General features: G+C 35.3%; 2 protein-coding genes across 2 annotated transcripts; one reads left to right on the top strand and one right to left on the bottom strand.

Moving 5' to 3' along the window:
• The first annotated feature begins 923 nt into the window (after positions 1 to 923).
• Positions 924 to 1,343, top strand: LOC147520956 (uncharacterized). The gene has a single exon (XM_086592480.1). It carries the CDS (start codon positions 1,038 to 1,040, stop codon positions 1,230 to 1,232), a length of 195 nt encoding a protein of 64 aa, XP_086448606.1. The 5' UTR covers positions 924 to 1,037; the 3' UTR covers positions 1,233 to 1,343.
• A 17,354-nt stretch (positions 1,344 to 18,697) lies between these two features.
• Positions 18,698 to 20,278, bottom strand: LOC147520955 (F-box protein At2g26160-like). Its single transcript, XM_086594994.1, has one exon. It carries the CDS (start codon positions 20,046 to 20,048, stop codon positions 18,699 to 18,701), a length of 1,350 nt encoding a protein of 449 aa, XP_086451120.1. The 5' UTR covers positions 20,049 to 20,278; the 3' UTR covers position 18,698.
• Positions 20,279 to 21,058: the final 780 nt, after the last annotated feature.

The following is a 21,058-nucleotide window of genomic DNA, read 5'->3' as shown; positions in this document are numbered from 1 at the left end:
TTAAACATCACATGTTTCATAAGTTTGTAAAAAGTAATGCTTATTCGACAACAACCACCACCATCAATTGAAATTACCAAAAACTCACCCATTTACTTAACCGAGATTAATCGGCCTATCTATAGGCTTTTCGAGAGACTCTGATTAAAACTATGTGCTAAAGGACGATAGCAAGCATGTGATTTTAGCACGCTATATTACCATATTAACAGGGAAACTCAAGTCTAGGATGTGGAACCAATCAATGGTAAGGACTAAAGACTAAAGGAGACTAAGGTACCACGAATGAACTGGCAGAAGGGAGCTGATCTCGAACACGAGACCACATGTGGTGTCTTCTCCAACGAAGCTTGGATTGGATCACTGTATAGATCGACTGTGTTGTAGGTCTGTATTCCATTATTCCGTAGTGTAACTACTCAAAAACCAACACGGCCCATAGGGCCGGCCCTGGGCCTATGCAGTCTAAGCCCTTTCATTGGCCCAATGAAACCCAAAATTGAGGGCCCAATTCATCTTAAAAAATGCACACTACCATGTTAAAAAAATAACAAAAACAGCGGACCAATATAAAAACCCATTTCATAAAATAGAAAAGGCCCAATTTTAGAGAGTTTGAATTGGGCCTTTTAAAAGTTAGGGCCGCCCATGAAAAACTATGGTTGGTGGGTCTGAAATTCTGAATAACGTGATCATGTTTACTATATTATTATGGTCAACGAAGTAATCCCAAAGATTCGTAGGCCCAAATAGAATTCCAAGTCAACACTTTTGCATAAAAGAAATATTAAGACTAAAATGCCCTTTCCCCACTACCACACAAGTGACATAATCCCATCTGAGAGATCTTGGAGTAAAGGGTGGAAAAGTAAATTCATTAAGGTAGGCGACCCAGTGTGCAGGTGTGCCAATAAATGCCTTTGGTGTTCAGCATTGATAGGCGAGAGCGCGAGAGAAAAAAAATGCAACAGCAACTTTGAAGTTTGAACATGTTTTAAAAGCTGTGCCTGCTCTGAAAGAAAGCACAGAGGGACAAGATGCAGATTCAATTAGAGAACATAGTGGAATCGATCAAATCGAAGGTGAGATCGTTAAAGAAATCGAAGAAACCATACGTGAAAATGGATAAAAGCTCAAGCGTAAGAGTGGAGATTCGAAGCAGAAAAGCTAAGAAACTCATTGACAAAACCATGAAAGTCGCTGATCGTCCTGGAAAAAAAAGCATAACTTGATATCCATCTTCTTCACTACAGATATTTATTTAAGGTCTTTCGCTATCTCTCTGTTCAAATTATAGATAAAAAGTAGTTCGATCTTGTACTGAATATTTAGTTCATTTGTAAACATCAGTGACCTCTATCCGGTACTCACCGCTGGCATTCAACAGGTCAAAAACCTTGAACAACCGGCAGGTGTTACCCACAAACTGAACAGGCGCTAAGCCACAGCGGTTTAAGAACTCACAAACCAACTTTGAGAACGGTATCGTCATGTACGCCTTCAGCTGCCCCTCACAGATTATCACCCCATGATTCGGTGGGATGTACCTATCGCTATAGAGCGTTCTGGTCGCTCACGGATCTCCAGACCGCTCACGGTTATCCCATATTTCTCTCTTAGATATGGGAACGCGTTCAAAGCATGTCTGTTCACAGCCCTAGGCGGCAGCCCGCTAGAAGACGACCTCTCGCAGCGACCTGAGGTGCTAGCCTCAGCATCTACAGACGCAGATCGAGCCGCATTTTCCTCACTTCCAACCTCCTCAACCGCCTCATCTTCATCATCACCCTCACCCACCCCACACACAGACTCATCTTTCTCTTCCTCTTCGTCATCCCAACCAAGAGAAACTTCGCGAACCTCATCAGATCGCGTGTCATCTGAGTCCGACATCTTTCCTCTAACCCTAACAATTCTAGCCACTAGTAACTAACCGATTATCCTAACAGCTCTAGAACATAAACAAAGCACGAAGCAAGAAGCAGGAGTTCAACAATGACAGAAAACTAACCTGAAGGATGTGGCGGTAGTGAAGTGGTTTCTACCAGACAAAGCAGCCAAATGACGTTTCAAAAGAGCAAGTGAAATTTTTGAACGACCGCCCCTCCAACTTCTAAGGCATCATGATTACACCCCAACCCTAACGGCACACGACTTCCAACCAACTGTCCTGTCTTTTCACATCCCGAAAAATGGGCAAAGACATTTTTCTCTGCGAATCGCGGATTCTCCCCGCGGCCGGTCGCGTGTCAAACATCTACGCCCACCAGCTCACAGGGTACCACAGATCGTTCTCTCCAGCTCGTCGGATATCTCCACCCCTAGCATCACCCACAGCGCCTTAATGTTTTCTCTCGCAAGCGGCTCCCTCGACCAATCCGGACCCTATCATGGAGGGTGGTAAGGGGAGTGATATCCCCTTTTAGGAATATCCGGCCCGTACTCAACACGGTGGAACTATCACACCGACCTGTGGAACTAGATCGCACCTACAAGCTAAGAGAATGTTCTAGCACAGTTCGCACCAGTACGCGAACCAGGCTATAACGTGATTCAACTTGCCTTCTAGAAGCAATCATGAGCAAAGGAGCATATGCGAATCATCGCCACTTCATTTCGACGACCCTTTGCCGCAAGCTACTTGCCCAGACTACTAATCTCCATCATCACAGCAGACCTATAAAGACAGGACTCACACGCCTCCTTGATCTAGACCCCACGTTGGTGATGCACTTTACACGTGGCGGGCAAGGATTCATTCCAAACACCTATAAATACCCCTCCTATGAACTACGCCAGACCTGATTCTTCTCTACCCCCAAACAACCGAGAGCAAGATACGTAGGCAGTTCGCACCCAAAACGAACTCGGTCCTTTCAATAATCCATTCCAGTTCGCACTCAACAGTGTATGTAAAGGAAAGTTAAATCACACCTTTACACTGGTGATGATGCCCAAACACTCATTTGGGAGTTGTCAACTGTTGCTGGTCCCAATGGGATTGATCCCATGCTGGCCTACTCTGCCGACTCCGAAATTAACCTGCTGCAGTGGTCAGTGCTCCAACCAGATTGGATTGCCATTGCATTTTCCTCAAAGATGCAGCTCTTGAAAATCTAAAGGTGCACCCAACAACTTCTTCTATTACTGCACTACAATTTTACATCTATTTTAACCTTCCCAGTTCTATGTCAAATGTGTGCTTAAACAAAATTAATGTTTTCTATGTCTCAGGAGAACTTAATGTATCTAAGAAAGCAGTTTTACTTGCGTATCTAAGATTCTAACACTGTTGATCCTCACATTTTCTGAGCACACTATATATTGTAGTAGAGTTTGTAGGCAGTTAATTAAGCTCAACATTTATCAAGATGTAGTCCTGTAGACATTTGGATGACACACTAACGTACTAAGGTTAATTGGTTGGTTAGATCCATAGATCTTTTCTGTCACCTCTTATTAGGTTGACAGTGGCAATTCAACCACAAGAGTATTCTTGATGGTGAGTCCAATACTCATACATTCATGCATAATGAAAAGAAATTGCTTTTGGAGCCACTCTATCCACCCATACTGAAAAATGTGGCATGTGCTACTTTATTAGCCGAAGAAGCATGGGACTTGGGCTCATCTTTTTATAGCACACCACTTTGAAAGTCAATATATATTTGTTTATACTAATTACTACCTACAAATATTATGTACCAAATATATAATACATTTGTGCTTTGGAAGGTTTCAAGAAGCTATGGGTATTTGCAAAATGATGGAGCGAGCTAACTTAAAAAAGGATGTGGTGACTCATAATGCGCTTATAGGCAATGCCCATGCATAATTTTTGTGTGTTCTGAGATTTGATTAAGTACATACACAATGTCATCTGACTTCAGAGTCGAGTATTCCCTTCGCTTTACATAGAATTGTTAATTGAAATATGGTTTTATTTTGTATGTTGTGTTAGTCGATTGAAAGGTTAACCGGACGATTACCTGGTTCTATTGGATATGGAGTGAGAAGTTTTCATTAAGTCAAGTGGAAGATGTGGTAGATGGACATGTTGCTGCTATGATAAAGGTGGAGCTAGTAAACGATTTTTACTGACGGTAGAAAATGTGACGTCTAACCATGTCTTTGTTGTTGCTGCTATTATTACTGGAATAAGAAATCATTTGTTTAATATTTAGATGGGGTTGCTGAGGGCTTCAGGCTAATGGATGGGTGTCGGTTCTTTTTGCTTGAGTTACATGGATACCATCCACTATTAGTCCTCCGGTATCCATAGCTTGAGAATGTAGTTTCTTCGCTTACACTACTGCCGGTTAGTGACTCAATATCATATAAGCTTGAGTACTACTATAAGTTATACTACATCTTTTACAAACAAAATATTTTATTACAAAATTAGGTGATGCTATGTACTTGAAATGCAAGTTTGGGTTTAATGTGGTTTTTATTTTCTCTTTTTTTCTTAACGGACTGCTTTAAGACAGAATAAGGTTTCCATGGAGTAAGACAGCTGAAGATGCTAGATGCTCAAAAGCTCTTACTACTCTTGCACTAGGTGTCAAGGTATTTGTTTCTAACCCTTTAGATTTCAATTTCATATCTATTCGTGTCGCTTACATACTTTTGATAGTTACTTTAATCTAAGGTAGTGGATCGGAGCTTAATGCCTTTTGCTACTGATCCAAACATCGGGTATATGGAGTTTTCAGTTTTCGTCGGAAATTTTCAATACATTCAAGTTGGCATATCATTATTTTGTAATTCACTTAGTCCTGTTTATAAATTTCATTTATCATAGATAGATGTTAAAATGTACGTTTACGTATTCCATGTAATATAAGTTGTTCATGGTTATAGTCTTATGGAACATAGTAAACAGGTGCATAAAATGTACCTCATTCCCTTTGGTTTGTTTCTTCACTTAGCTCCCATTGTTAATTTTTCCTGACACTATACACTCTTTATTCATAAAATTTAATATTTTATGTTTTGTAAGTTTTTTTTGGTTCTTGATATGGATGTTGAGATCAGTGTTTATTGTTTAATGCTTGAAGAAGGTTGTAGTAAGATTTGGCTTGAAAAAAGGATGTAATAAGAAGCTTAGAGTCACAATACGTAGCTAAGCGTAACCTGAGAAGCCAAAAAAATTACGGATAAAAAGAGAATGTTTTTGGAGGAGGTATTGTAAGCATCCTGTTGGATTGAAAGCTTTCAAGGTTTTGATTTCTTATTCAAATGATATATACTTTAAAACTGTGATAAATCAAAATGAATGTATTGCAATTCATCATAAAGTTTTGGAATTGTACCTTTTAAGGGTGTGATTATTTAACGCAGTTAATACATCCATCCATCTCTATTTTTCTTAGTTGGAATAGAATCCTTTTTGTATTCATAATTCTATCATTCTTTTTCATAGTATTCATGTCTTACTATTAAAAAGTTTATGAACATATTCTTCCCAAATTAAGAATTCATATCTTACTATTTTTCATCTTATTTATCAATTATCCATTACATTACTTAGTCTACTCAACACCTAACATACTTTTTCTACTTTTTTTTTTCCTTTTTTTGCTAACAGGTGTGAAACATGGTTAGTCGTTGCCCTAAACAGACCCATTCGATCCATCTCCATTTCACAGGTTCGAACCTATACAAAGTCTTGCATTGTGCTTCCTTGACCGCTTCAGCCATTCCACAAGCCTATATGTGGTGAGTCACAACCAATCTAGATTCCATATCTACTATATAGTATATACCAATACCCGATAACTTGGATTATGCATACACATGCAATAAGAATAAACCATGCCCAATTTTCATTTGTGCTGGATTCTGAATAGTATTTGGATGTTTGACATGTTTTGTAGCAGTTAAGATACCATTTATATGAATGTCTTGGTGGCTATAATTGGTTTGATAACATTACCTGTCACATTTGATTATCCATGTTTCATATGGATTGCTATTAGGGATTAGGAAACCAGAAAGATTTAGTGCATTGGATTAATTTAACTTGATACTTGAGAGTTTAGGGGTGGTTATTGGTATTTCAATTTTTGCTGGATGCATTAAGAGTGAAATACACACCGTGACACTTTTCTTCAAGCCTTAGTAAGGTTCAAGCATAGTGTAGAAAGGAGATCGATTATAAATTATGTAAACTTTTGTATTAAAAATATACATTGCTTTATTATTTACCTGTGAAATTTGCTCTGACATTTGCATTGTTTTGTTTGCAAGGTCCCAGGCGTGGAACTGCAGTTTAGAGCTTCAAGTGTAATCTATTTTTGTTCCCTCTTACTTTTTTAAGTTTGAATGGATAATGTCTTCTTGATGTTGCGAACAACTATGGCTTCTTATGTCAATGTAAAAATTGAATTTCTGACGTTTGTTTGCCTATTGTTCATGTGTGTCTTTTGTTGGCTTCCTATCTTTATTTGGTTATGTCATATATCCAATTTCAATTCCAGGGTTGAATTATTTCTGGGTGTCTCATTCGATGATTTTGATTGTGAGATGAGAAAAGGAATATAGGACTTTTTTTTTCTTTGGAAATTTTATGGTAGAGTGATGTATTGTTAAGACGTGCAACGCACGGGCATGATGCTAGTTAAGACTAAAATGCCCTTTTCCCACTACCACATAAGTGACATAACCCCATCTGGGAGATCTCAATAACATTTGTGGATATATCATATACCACTCAATAACATTTGTGGATAACATTTGTGGATAAGTCAGAGATCGATATACCACTCAATAAATCACAACACAAACACAATAAATAATCTATATATATATATATAAAAGCTCGCGCACATTCTCTCTCCTCACCATATCGTTCCATTTTGCACTTCCAGCAATATGATTGGATCCTAAAAAAAAGGATGGCTAAATAATTAGAGACACCTCCCTAGATTTGTTAATTTCTCCTTTGTTTATTTTCAAATTATAATAACCTCCCCAAAATCTAATTTTCTTAAAAAGAGATAAAAAATGTGAAAGAAAAAGAAACCCCAACTTAACGCCTACGTAGAATTGAAAGAGTTTTTTTTTTAAAGAATGGAAAATCATCAGAACTCAAAGAATTCACCACGAACAAAAACTATTAATGGTATATAATTTTCGGTATATAATAAAAGTCCAGGTCTCTCTAGGTTCCAACCGTGAAGAACAGTCAAAACATGACTGCATGAACTGCTAAGAAATGCACACTGTGTTGCATCATTATCAACAATGACCAAACAGGGAAGAGGGTGAATTTTGACTTTAGCAGAAAAATCTGAGAGATTACAAACCACTAGGTATTATTCCAAATGAGAAACAAGGAAATCAAAAATTAAACTGAACTATGGCAATGCAAGGTTATTCCAAGTTCCAAATGAGATCTACATATATAATAACACTTGACCATAGTTGTAGTAAAGTTACTGCATATTTCCACCAAATCTGTCGTAGGTTCACAGGAGTGAATAGAAGATAATGCAAGATTTGAATTGTGCATGGCAAACCCAAGTCCGACCCCAAAAAGAAAACGGTAATTTTGCTTTTGAACTTTATTTTGTTCACTGAAAGCCACTAAAGATCGCCTATTATTGTTTCCAATACCGTGAACTCCGCCTCTCATTTAGCTATTTTTAAGTCGTGAGGAACTCCAACTTCAGTCACTGCCACAAGAAATTTGGAAATAGAACTTAAATTAAAGCACATCGTCAACTGAGCATAAGAGCATATAGAAACAAGGATATAGGTAAAATCAAGCTAAAAAGTATTTGGTTTGACACTACTGAATGGGAAATAAGTCGAAATTTGAACTTCACATGACACTGTGTTTGCTGCCAAACATAAAGTTCTACTCATATGTTGCTTCCACAGTTCCACTCGCATTAACTCAGTTACCTTTAGTTTACGGATGACAAGATTCCTAAAGTACAATTTAGACCACATTGTGATTTAACAGTCACATGAAATGGCGAACCAAATACCTTTGTACAATTATGAAATCCACAGACATTGTCCTAATGAAGTTTGCAAAACAATTCAAATATACATAAAAACAACTGAACTTAAGAATTGTAGTTACAAGAGGATCAAAATTTATAAGCCGAATAGTATTTATAAGCACTCAGGGGCTTACATCGGGAAAGGGAAGAGACTCATAATTAAACATGTCAAAAGTAAACTACCATTTGCCAATCATTTTAAAGATTCATACACATCCTCAGAACACTCTCAGATGGAACAAGATATAAGGGTTATCATATGGATTGAGGTCTCTGGAAGGGACTCTCAAGAGATACCAAATCAAAATGAATCAAGACTAGAAAATTCTTCCCATGACCAGTGGTCCATTGGCAAGACCTTGGTAATTGTTTAGCTGCGGTAAGTCTTCAGCACTTTGAAGAGCAGACACTGCTACAAGAAGCTTGCAACCTAGACCCTGAAATACAACTTAAAGCAGATTATGACTTTGCATAAAAAAAACATTTATTATATCGTTAACTCCATGTACAACCGTCAGAATTTATTTGATACTAGGGTTTGCCCGTACCGTACGGCACTTAATCTCTCTTTCTCAAAATTGATTTTACTTCGTTGTTAGCTTTGTTCTCATCAGTTAAATAGAGTTTGCCGCGTTGGCAATTGATTGACAATATTGCAGCTTTGGAGTTCTTTTGGGGTTTGGGGTATTCTTATTTGCTGCAAATTCTGATCGATTATTTGCTTGAATTTCAGGTAGTAGCAGTCTTACACATTTATTCTGCAATACTAAGTTCATATAACCTTTAATTAATGATTGATTGTCTGTACACTCTGGAATCAGTAAAATGTACAATATTATACTAATTTTGAAACCAAGGAATATGCAAAGCTACCCTCTAGCATTGCTTGCTGATTGTACTAATTTTTCGTGGGTTTATATATTATTATGCACCTTGAAATAGTTTTTAAATTGAACCACGTACCTGGATGCAAAACAGGTTTGTTTGCATTAGAAATTAATTTTCTCTATAGGTTATTTAATGATAGTGGACCTTCATTAAATTTACATAGGGTGATGTCAATGATATATGGCGTAACAACTTCAAATGTTGATTTCAAGAGGAGCTTAAATGATTTTGAACCGGAATTTTTAGGAGGTGCTACTTCTTTTCCTGTACATGATTATATAGGTTTCCTTAGTTCAGGCCAAATTAATACCCCGACCGAGTTTTTTATATAATGAGATTACTGTATTTCTATTCCATGAACAATAGTAAGCTTCCTTTTACGACTTAATCATTTGATCAGTGCAGACCTCTTTGTTTACTACCTAAAAGTTAGTGGGTTCTGACATTATTTCTTATAATTTGGTTCTTCTGCGTGGACTTGGAATTGGTTAGTTTAAGAACCTGATAAAGTCTAGGAGAACCTCTCCAGCTTGGGACAATTGAATTTGAAGCTTGCTAAGGATTTAACTATTTGTTGCTCTCTGCACCGTTGTACTTTGATCATCGATATGCTTTATACACCAATTTGCATTGAGCTTTATGTGCCATATTAAATTGTCAATTTGGCATCATAAGCTTCATCGAATTATTTATTTGTATCCCAGGGCTTAATATAAAGACTCTTTATGTCTCTGTGTGGCGAAGGACTTTTAGGAGCTCAAGCTTTTAGTTTCTCTTTTACTCAAAAGTCAAAACCCAAATAAATTCCCTTCTCTAATTACCCAGATTACCCGATCATATCAGGTATGACTCCTCTACTTTCTTTATACTCTTCTTCTTCAGTTCATTTTTACGCGGATAGTCGTCTTTCTCAGTTTCAAGTTGATTACCTTGAACACTATCCTATGTAACTCCTCATGTTCCAAAAAAACAACATATAATTTTTTATTGGAACTTTTGTGTGTGTTTCATTTTGTTTTTCCTTTGTGGCTATGGGATGCAGTTTTCCTAATGATATTTTTCGTGTGAAAACATGCAGGCTTTAGTCCCACCTGTTACTCTACATCCATACACTATGGCAATGGTCAAATGTGTTTTGTTAAGCTTTTATGGTTTTTGCACTAATAAATTCTTGCTAATTAATTTTTCTCTGAACAACAAGATGCAATGAAATTGGTATTCTATAAAAATTTGGGAGGTTTTCAGTTTAATTTTCAAGTGTTGATTAAGCTAATTAGAAATGTAGCTTTGTAGAATTGTGGGTATATTGATTTAAAATATATTGTTCATGTTATGGAATACTTGCAGGTTACTTATTGCTTACTGTTCATTGGTTTAATAGTATGTTACTGTCATTAACTAATGTGTATCTCTGTTGCTTATGTTAAGAAGACAACACGTGTGAAGAAAAGTGAGTGAATGTTATGGTGTGTTGTGTGATCCAAATTACCAAGGAAGGTATGGAAAGTGAGCTGGAAACCACTGCGATAGCCGTGTAGTAGAACCATAGTGAGATCTACTCAGCAAATGGTTAAATGAATTGGATGTAGGGAGTTTTGAACATTGTTGATACTCAAGTTTTTCGTAATTATAAATTAGAGCACCATCTACGAGATTTTCCTTGGTATCTCCATTGCCATATGATTCTCCAGCGTGATAAGGTATGATTATATTGATTTAAGAATGATACTTCTATCCTTAAGTGAAGTTGATTTATTAGCATCTTAAAATGGTAGACTACAACTCCCATATCTAATGTTACATGGTATTTGCTTGAGATCATAAAATGTGCTAGCTATACAAATATCAATGGAGAGATTTGGTTTAATATATTATATTGATGGTTTTAAATGAAGATAAATGGCCGGAGAATTGGAATTTTTAATTTGAGGAATAATTATATTGCTTTTTTAAAATCTGAAATATAGATTATATTGATATGACAAAAGGGACATACTTCTCTGTTAATTTACGGTGATATGTATAAGATAAAACTTATATATACGTTAAGTCATACTGAAAGAGTCCTAGAGCATTTTAGTAGACAATAGATATTCATTTAAATTTACGATATCAATGCCTAAGTTTTTTTGATATTTTCAAGAGATACCTAGAACACAAAGAGATTCAAGGTTCCTCCTTAGACTGTGCTTTTCATTTCATTTGGAAATGTATGGAACCCCTAAACAATATGTAGTCTTCTATATTCAAATGAATTTCCATGAAATTTTTTAGACGACTTCTCATTTCCTAGGCAAATACAACTATTCCAATCGTTGTCACTGCACGTGGATGACACCCCTACTAAATTGGAACTTAGATTCTTTCATGTCAGGTGGGATTCGAGGTTCCTCCTTAGATTGTGTTTTTAATTTCATTTAAAAATGTATGCCACCCCTGTCTGACATTATGTAATATTTTATTTTCAAATGAATTTCCTTGAAAATTTTCAGGCGGATTCTAATTTCCTGACAAATACAACTAATCCAACATTAAATTCCTTTAAATCTACGATAGTCATAGACCTATAGGTTATATATACGTTATCTATTGTAGGTTAAATTCCCCTACAGCAAATGGTTATATATATGTTAAGTCATACTGAAAGAGTCCTAGAGCATTTTAGTAGACAATAGATATTCCTTTAAATTTACGATATCGATGCCTAAGTTTTTTTTATATTTTCAGGAGATACCTAGAACACAAAGAGATTCAAGGTTCCTCCTTAGATTGTGTTTTTCATTTCATTTGGAAATGTATGGAACCCCTAAGCAATATGTAGTCTTCTATATTCAAATGAATTTCCATGAAATTTTTTAGACGACTTCTCATTTCCTAGGCAAATACAACTATTCCAATCGTTGTCACGTGGATGACACCCCTACTAAATTGGAACTTAGATTCTTTCATGTCAGGTGGGATTCGAGGTTCCTCTTTAGATTGTGTATTTAATTTCATTTAAAAATGTATGCCACCCCTGTCTGACTATGTAATATTTTATTTTCAAATGAATTTCCTTGAAAATTTTCAGGTGGATTCTAATTTCCTGACAAATACAACTAATCCAACATTAAAATTATTGTTTCAAGTCATGTGCCCGTGCCAACCAATTATTTTGAATTTAGCCTTATCGTTCTGTTAAAACATATTCTCCTCAGTTTCACAAGTAAATTTATTCTTTAATTTTGAGGCTTATATATCCTCCAATTCTTGGATATATTGTTTGTTGTTGTGGTTGACATTGGTGTTTGACCGAATATATGTATAAATTTTTTCTACTCTCTTGAAATCTGTTTGTGTTCCCTAAAATATTGCAATATTTATGCTTTTGTAAAAGGATGACAAAGTGAAGGATTTTCTTTTAGCTACTACAATGCTATCAGGGATTTTGACTAATCCTCAATTAAACGTATCTATTATATTTTGTAATTTCTATCGTGGAAGATGCTTGCTTAGTGATGGTGTCATTCTTCTTTTAGAAGTTGATTATTAGTTTATTTGGTTTTAAAATTGTTCATTCATCAAATGGCTAAATAGCTATTATATTTTCATCCAAATAAATTAGCTGGAAGGCTCTCTCATTTGCTTGATGATAGCAGTGTGCTTTCTTTTAGTGGTTTTCATGATTTATATGGTAGATAATTGTCTTTTTTATGGTGAACAAGTTGTTTGTTCTTCTAGGTCATCTACTGAAAATATTATCAACAATAGGGTAGTAGACGTGATTTTTATTTTATTTTTCTATGTAGGCTAGACAAAAGGACAATAATTCAGGCACGTAGACTTCTCTTTCAATTAACGCTATAAATACCGAAAGACTTCTCCCTAATTGTCTCTCCCCGAATCTCTGAATATTTGTAATTTCATTCGAGTCATCTCTTTCTGATGGAGTTATATCTAAAATCAATCTCAGCTCCTCTCTCAATGTTATTAATATGGTCAAAATTTTATGTTCATTTTTTTTCTTCTTATTTAAGGCTTCATATTCTACAAGTTAAAGTTTGGAATCTCCATTCAAATGAAGGCGTAGATGTGTAGTTTGATTTTGATTTTGATTTTTCTTTTTCACTTCTCATGATATTATTTTGTGTGTATTGATTAGGACCAAAAATTGGGATCCTTTTTCTAATATACCAAAATTGTTTTGATGTCAATATACCATGTGTTGCCTTTGTTTGGTTGTAGTCTCTTAGTTTCTTCAAGTCATATCCGGCAATCAAGAATAACATACTATATGGGAAGTCCACACATGAATTTCATATAAGATTTCCCAAGAAATCTACACGCAGATTCATTCTTCTTTTCTTCATGAGAGAACGAGAAATTAAAGTTATACCACTCCATAAACCCATAGTGTCACTAGAAATACTTGCTAAAAATTGGGATCCTTTTTCTTATATATCAACATTGTTTTGATGTCAATTTACTCTGCATTTTTCTGCTTTGATTAGTGCTCATGGTGGCAGTGCATGTTTTCTATTGTGTATGATTTTAGTGCTGCAATGCATATTTTTGTTTATATGCTTTTGCATATTTTTATTTATCTGCTTACATGTGCTTTATTATAATGCCAATCAAATGTTTGTCATATATATATGACAATCATGCTGCCTTTTCTAATGCTCGGTTGGTTTGATGAGAGGCACTTTGACAATCTATGAATTCAGTTGTTTGTCCATCTAGATATACTTGCTGAATTTTATCCACAACACAATTATTAACTGTTATTGTCTCCCTGTTCTTTGTATATCCAGTTTTTTGTTTTAAAACTCACACATTTTTGGTGAACTGCATACGTTTTGCATAACTATTTGGAATTGGTGTGCATATGATCCCTTAAAAAGTTAGAAGCTCATAATATTCTTTCTATTTTAGTTATGATGAAAGGATTGCGGCGAGTTTTTGAGGATAGGCAGTATAAACTAACATATTATCTATAAGTTGTCCTATTATTTCTTGATACTTAGAAATTATGGTTTGTGCTTGAATTTCTGCAGTGGACATATTGTACACCATTTTGAATAATAGAAATGGGAATTAGTGGATGAAGAAGGGACATCTATGAACATGTAGTCTCTTAGATTGTGAAGACCTTAGGGCTCTGCTTTCAAACTTTATTACAGGTATATGAACATGTTGTTAGGATCATCTATGACCTCTTAAAGTTTTGCAAATGGCTCCCTTAGACAGTAAAATACATATAAGTTCACTGGGAAAGGGTGATGTTCAATCATCTATGTCTCTAGCATGCATCCTTTCCAACACTAGATAACATTAATTCATGCATAAAATCTCATTTTTACTTTATTTTGGCCTACAAATTTTCTTAATATTTGTTTTTGGTACTACCAGCCATGTCATGCCCATTGTTTTTTCTTTATGAAACATTAGTAATTTGGTTTTGATAACATGTCTTTAAGTCTGCCTATATATTTCGTATATTTCTCAGGAAATATCTTCACAACTCAAAAACACTTTGTGCATTGCCATCTTTACATTCCAATTAGGACCATATATAACTTTTGCATTAGGTTGAGATTTATCAAAGGTTGTGTACTCCATAACATGGATTATTTTGGTAATCAATGCTTGCAAAGTTTGTTTTGAACATTCCGACTAGATGTCTATAAGGAACGGTGCCCAAAGGATGTTAAGATATTTCCCTAGGTAATGTATAAGATGTAGATATTTTTTAGTTCTTTTTGTATGCTATATGTATAGGCTAGGATTGAATTGGTTTCCATACTACATCAAATTATTTAATAAGTTTGGAGTTAAAAAAAAAAAAGCTTAAAACAATAAAGTGTAGCAGCTATATAAGAATAGTATAAGGCATAGGTTGTAATTAGGAGAAGTCATGAAAAATTAATACGAAGTTGATTCATTTAACAACATCGATCACTTGAGTCCTCACTGATTGATGTTTGTAAGTTCTTAGACCCTTATCTATAACAAGTTAAGGTAGGTAGGGTCTGTGCCATCTATGCATATAAAAAGGTTTGTTCCTTAATGATATATATCTTCTGTTTGGTTTATTGCTACACAGTACAACATGATGTCAGTTGAGTTATGTGCAATTTTTTTTGAAATTACTAATGACTGCTAAACAAAAGAAGAAAAGGAATGTAAGAGATATTTTTTGGCTTTTCAGGTTATTTGGAAGAGAATATAAGTATTTCTCGATTGCGTACGGCTTATGATTAATTGGTACTGATTACTCTGTATGCCCATTCTTGATGCATAAAATGATGTTAGCAGTAGGATCATTGTCGCTTTCTTCTATGTCCTTCTGTATTAAATACTTAGATGTGGAATTTTGTGGTTGCAGAATGAAAGTAATGGTACCATACACATGTGGAAATTGATGAGTGATCGATATCTCAGTTTTAACTTATATGTAGGTAGAAATATCACCATTAACATATGTTTTCTCATTCATTTATACATACTCTTGGTTGCAGACTAATCTTGGGTTCTTAAGATCTCACACTCCAGAGACTACCGGAGGAGCAAAAAAAGGAGGTAAAGTATCAAACTTCGGTTGTATGTACCCGGTTGTAATTATCAGTAATTGTTTTTGGTTCAACTATATAATTTCATTTCTAATCCCACCTATCTGAACCAAATTATGATTGATCAACTGGCCCTCATTTGTACACAAGAACCAAGTATGCAACAAAGGTTGGATCAATAAAGAGGTCGATTCAGTGTACTTCGTAAACAATTTCAAAAGCCAGGAAAAGTTCTCACTGAATGGCTATGATTCCAGCTATTAGGATATGCTCCATAATTTCCACTAAGATTCTATACAATTCTCCCCCAAGTTTTTTTGCTTATCAAATCCACAGTCTTTGTAATTGATTCAAGAAATCAATCTTCTCTCTCATAATTTTGAAGGTAATGCAACGTGCTCTAATCTCCTATCTTTCCTCTCATCCAAGTCTGCCACTGAATTGAAGAGAATTTTTTGAAAAGCTAATGAAAAGCTTCCTATCCCATTTCTTGATTCAAGAGATCGTAGAATGCATCGGGTGATATTGGCGGGGATACCATAGGGGTAAAAAAACTTATACATGGAGGCTTTGTGGGGTTTGACTGCCTCTGTTGGCCTTCTCAGACTACTGGTGTTCTATATTGACATAGGGTGCAATGTAGAGATAACAACATCATCATCATCTACAAAGTACTGTTTTCCCCTTACTTTTCTTTTGTCTGAGGGAGTGGAGCTTCAGAGGAAGCTATGTTATTTGAACTATGTATTGGTTTATAGATGAAGAACTTATTCATAGTATTTCTTTTTTGATGCAGGAGGTTTAAAGGGTATACATAGAGGCAGTGCAATCGTGTAAGCTTGAAACAATAATGGCAAGTACACCTAAATGATTGAGAATATATACTCACATTGATTGTAGAGATAATAAAGCAACTGATGGTACATATGAGAATTGTAATTGGGGATGTACTATTAGGGCATCGCTAATGAGAATTGTAATTGTAACTGTTAACTCAAATATTTTAGTAGCATAGTATGTATGGAATCCATTAAGTTTTACCGAATACAGATGTATTGTTATTTATTTTGTGGGAAGAGGTTAGCTAGATGGATATATTTGACATCGTGAACAATAGGTTTTTTTTATCCAATATTTTGTTCTTTTACGTAACTACATTTTTAATAGTTACAGTTCTGATAGAAAATGTTAAGTATGTATTTTTAATTGGTAAAAGAGACTTTGATGTGCTGACAATGATTGTTGGTGCTTGGGTTGCAATTGGGGATCTTCTACACACTGCCTGTATAATTAAAAAAAAACTTTTCTAAAGTCTTTACCTTCCAAAACTTACTATTTGTGGATTCACAAATGATAAGGGTTAGGAATCATGGCCTATTAATGATGTTTGATGAATTAAGTTTCAAGAAAAGCTCTTTGAAGTTAGGAATCATAGCCTATAGTGGCAAGGATGTGAATTTCATATTATTTTTTTATGACAATTTTTGTAGAAACATTGCAGAAGGATCAATAGAAGTGGCTATTACATACCTCAAAGCACACAATGGCCTTAATACATACGGAAAATGTCTTAATATCTTGACAAGTATAGTTATGCATTTGAAATGGTGTTAGCCACTTTTCGTCTAATCAAAATGCATTCCTACGTAGTTTTTGGACATGTCTTTTGGTAGAAGGTTGCAACGAACCATCATTTTGCTTGGTTACAAGTTGGTGATTTTTTTCCGAATGTTATCGGTTGACACTTCGGCAATTTTGAAGTTTTAGAACGCCACTTACAAGCGTTTGAGCTTATTCTATCCAATTAATAACTTGCTTAACAAACAATTTAAATGGCAACTACGATTATAGCATTTATCAATTGATGATTATAAAGTTATTGATAGCACAAACTCATCTTACAGAGCAATGTACTTTGACATCAAAATTTCACCATGATCACTTTACAATTATAGCATATCTTAGTTTAGTACCTGTTTCACACAGTCCCTACTAGAAGTTGGATTTATGGTAAGTTGGAAGAAATTTATGTACGAGCAAATGGTCGTTTATAGCACTATCGTAGCCAAGTAAAATACAATTTTTTTGAGGTTGTACGTTGCACTCTTCAAGTTGTTTATGGTATGTTCTTTAGGCACAATTATCATGTCACACTATGATGAAAGAGATGTTTCAGCACCTCGAGTTGGACCCTGGGGTGGCCTTGCTTGGGAATGATAATGGGGATAGCCTTAATGAGATGGAAACCCCCAAAACTTCTCCATGGGAAAAACCCTCGAAAAATCCTTTGTTCACGTCCATTCTATATAACCATCTTTTGATGATATTGAATATCTCCTTGTCTTTATTCTTCTCATATGCTAGCTTTGAACACTTGAGACATACACAATAGTTCTCTTTTTTATTTTTTTTAAATAAGGGAAAAATGAACGCTTTGATTATCTGACCTAAATTAAAACCGGTTGCAGCTTCTCATTTGTGAAAATATCATTTTAATGTCGGGTTCAAGTATAAGCGGAAGCAAAAAAGAGGTATAATTAATTGCTTTCTTTATCCGGGTTTCTTTCTATATCTTTGTTTAATCGATTTTGATGCATAAGCTCTACTAGCTACATGTAATATTTCAACAACATTTTGTTTTGTGTTTAATTTTATTTGACGATATGAGTATTCTGAGGTTAAATACTAAAAAATAAGTATTCTAAGGTTGGTTCTCTTTTGTAATTTTTTGGAATAAGAAAAAAACAAACTTAGATTGAACCTTTAGATTAAAACCAATTGTGGTTTCTCATGCATATATTAAAATCTCATTTTAATATGTCGTTTACAAGTATAAGTAGAAGCAAAAAGGTATAATTAATTGCTTTCTTTAGTGGGTCCAAATGTTGCAGTTATTGGGGGTTAGAAGCAAGTGTTATAAGGAAATGCCAGTGGAGCTCTTTCGTGTCAGTCTTCTCCACACTGATGACCAACAGCGCAAGTTTTTATTTTTTAATAGATTTTGTTTAGCACTCTATGTTTGTAACTTTGTTTAATAGCCATAACAAATTATTGGCACTGGGAACTTTGATTAATTAATTTACTTAATTTACTGTATGAGTTTCAATATAGTTTGGAAGTAAAAAATTTTATACATAATAATAAAATGAAAAAATTATATAAAAACAGTTCCCGTTCATTGAACGGGTCTAAAAATCTAGTTAAATTAATAATAAACTCATGCTGAAAAGGGGGTAAGACAAATTCAGCACTGCTGCAAAGTTGGCTCAACCCAAATGGGCGGTGGAAATATCATGTCACCATCCATTTGGTAATGAGGTTCAATAGTCCCATCTTCCAAACTGAAAACTCCCAAGTCGTGAGGTCCAACTCCATCGGGCAGACCATTCATGTACACCTCTACGTAATCGTCTGTAAAGTATATGCAATCTGGTTTGCATCCAGGAAACTCTAAAGCTGGAAGAGACAGAGGAGAATTTGCACCTAGAAACACAGAGCGACCACCTAAACTTTTCACCTCAATCCATTTAACCCCAAGTTGATCGAGCTTGAAAACGAGGAATCGATGAGTGAGGTAATGATCCGATTCACCTACGAAATCCCTCACTCTTTTTATCAGTAGCAAGTCACCAGATAATTCTACAAGATACCTCTCGTCAATCACGTCACCTACACCATAAGAATCTGGGGCAGCAGCCACCACTGATAACTTAGGATGGGGATGATTGAGATCACAATTAAAAACAGTTCCGTCGATATTCAAAACGAAAAACTGATTTTGAAAATAAATAACGCTGGACATCAGTCTGTGCATCTGATCTAATCCGGTCCATTCCTTGTCTCCAGGCTTGCAGAATGCTAACCTACCAAATTGACCATATACTGCCATAGCAACAAAATCGCGATTCGATGATGGGTTTGATGACAAAGCAACCCTTTGCAGGTAATGGACACCGAAAATCTCATCTCCCTCATTAAGAGCTTCAAGTGTTTTTAAAGAAGGAAGATGGATCTCATTATCCACAGACAAGAATGGGTTAAAAAGACAAACATCATAATTCTCAGAAACTGTTACCAACCATCCATATATAGAACCAGCGCAATACCTGTCGTGAGGCAGTTGTACTTGGAAATTGCAAACTCTTTCCTCACTGAGGCTGTGAAAACTGCGAGTCTTGCCATCACTGTTGAGTTCAGTAGTAAGCATCAGCATGGGAACTTGGCGGTTGACTACGTAGCTTCTATTTTCTTCGATATAAACAGATCGCCATAACTTAGAAACAGCACCGAAACGTATGAAATCGTTGATGTGGATCAATTTACATGCTATTAAAGCAAGAACGTCTTTTGGAAGTTCTGACCACTCAACCAATCTACCATGATCGAAACCTGAACAAACTTCTGGAGTGTCTGTATACCCTAATAACTTATTATTCTTATAATGTACTAAGATATAGAGAGAATTACGGAAAAACCATACCAATAATTTGATTAGGTCAAATAATAATTTGATCATGTAGACAAGATACTCGAAAAAAAACAGCAAATTGATGGCCATAAAGCAACAATAACTTAAACACTTTTTGATTGCCATGAAACAAAAATAGTTTAAACAACAATAATTTAAAAAAGCAAAATGGCTAGGATGATCAGAGAAAAGTAGACAGAAAAGACGCTGGAAAAGAAAAGAAAAACATTCAACATAATTCAATCTCTAAAAAGGGAATCAGAGCTCAATTAAATCTCTGATTTCCTTACTCCTTAGAAAATAACAAAGAAACAAATTAAAAATATAAAACTTAGAACTTTGATTTCCAATCAAATACCAATAACGAATAGGCTAAGGTATAAATAGTAAACAGAATGAAGGAAAAATAGAGATATATAAAGAGCATGTCTTCAGTGCGCAGGCCCCAAGACCATACCCCCCCCCTGTGTGTGAGTAGACCATACCCCCTGTGTGTGAGTGGTCCAGATTCTCTACACCCTGCGCACCATAAATTTATATCACACATCTGATAAAGTATCACTATCACTATCACTATCACTATCTGATAGAAGTATAGAACTATACAAAACCGGAATACGAAAGGGGGATAACAACAACGTGAGTGGCAAGGGCAACGTTTTGATTTTATATGGATTTTATTTTAAACATTTTGCAATATAGCCCCTGTGAAACTGAATAATTATATACAAGCCCGTGCCACAATTTTTCGTTTTGTAACACCACCCTTCAAAATTGACCAATCCGGAACCTGTTTCTTTTAAAACTTACTAGTATGTGTGGACGATCGATGATCATTTTAGCACTAATGATACACTAACCTACTAATTTGATCTACTTAACGGACCTACTAATGATAATCATTGATTTACCTCCACATGTGTCCATGTGTATTTCAATGCAAACCAACGTTATCCAAATAGTAGGTCCGCATAGTTAAGTGTGGAATTCGAGCTAATCAATCGGAGCTTCACTATTCTCAAGCTTGGCTCACTTATTAAGCGAGCTTTGAAAAAAGCTCACGCTTGGCTCATATAAATATGAACTAGCCCGAGTAGTTTGCTTATCGAGCCGAGCCCGAGTAATTTGCTTATTGA

This window comes from Coptis chinensis, chromosome 2, assembly GCF_015680905.1.
Source record: "Coptis chinensis isolate HL-2020 chromosome 2, ASM1568090v1, whole genome shotgun sequence".
Lineage (NCBI taxonomy): Eukaryota > Viridiplantae > Streptophyta > Magnoliopsida > Ranunculales > Ranunculaceae > Coptis > Coptis chinensis.
This window is presented reverse-complemented; position numbering and strand designations above follow the sequence as displayed.

What these genes read in the sequence shown, in the direction of transcription:
- LOC147520956 (XM_086592480.1), top strand. Translation starts at nt 1,038, where the DNA reads ATGCAGATTCAATTAGAGAACATAGTGGAATCGATCAAATCGAAGGTG.
- LOC147520955 (XM_086594994.1), bottom strand. Translation starts at nt 20,048, where the DNA reads ATGGCAATCAAAAAGTGTTTAAGTTATTGTTGCTTTATGGCCATCAAT.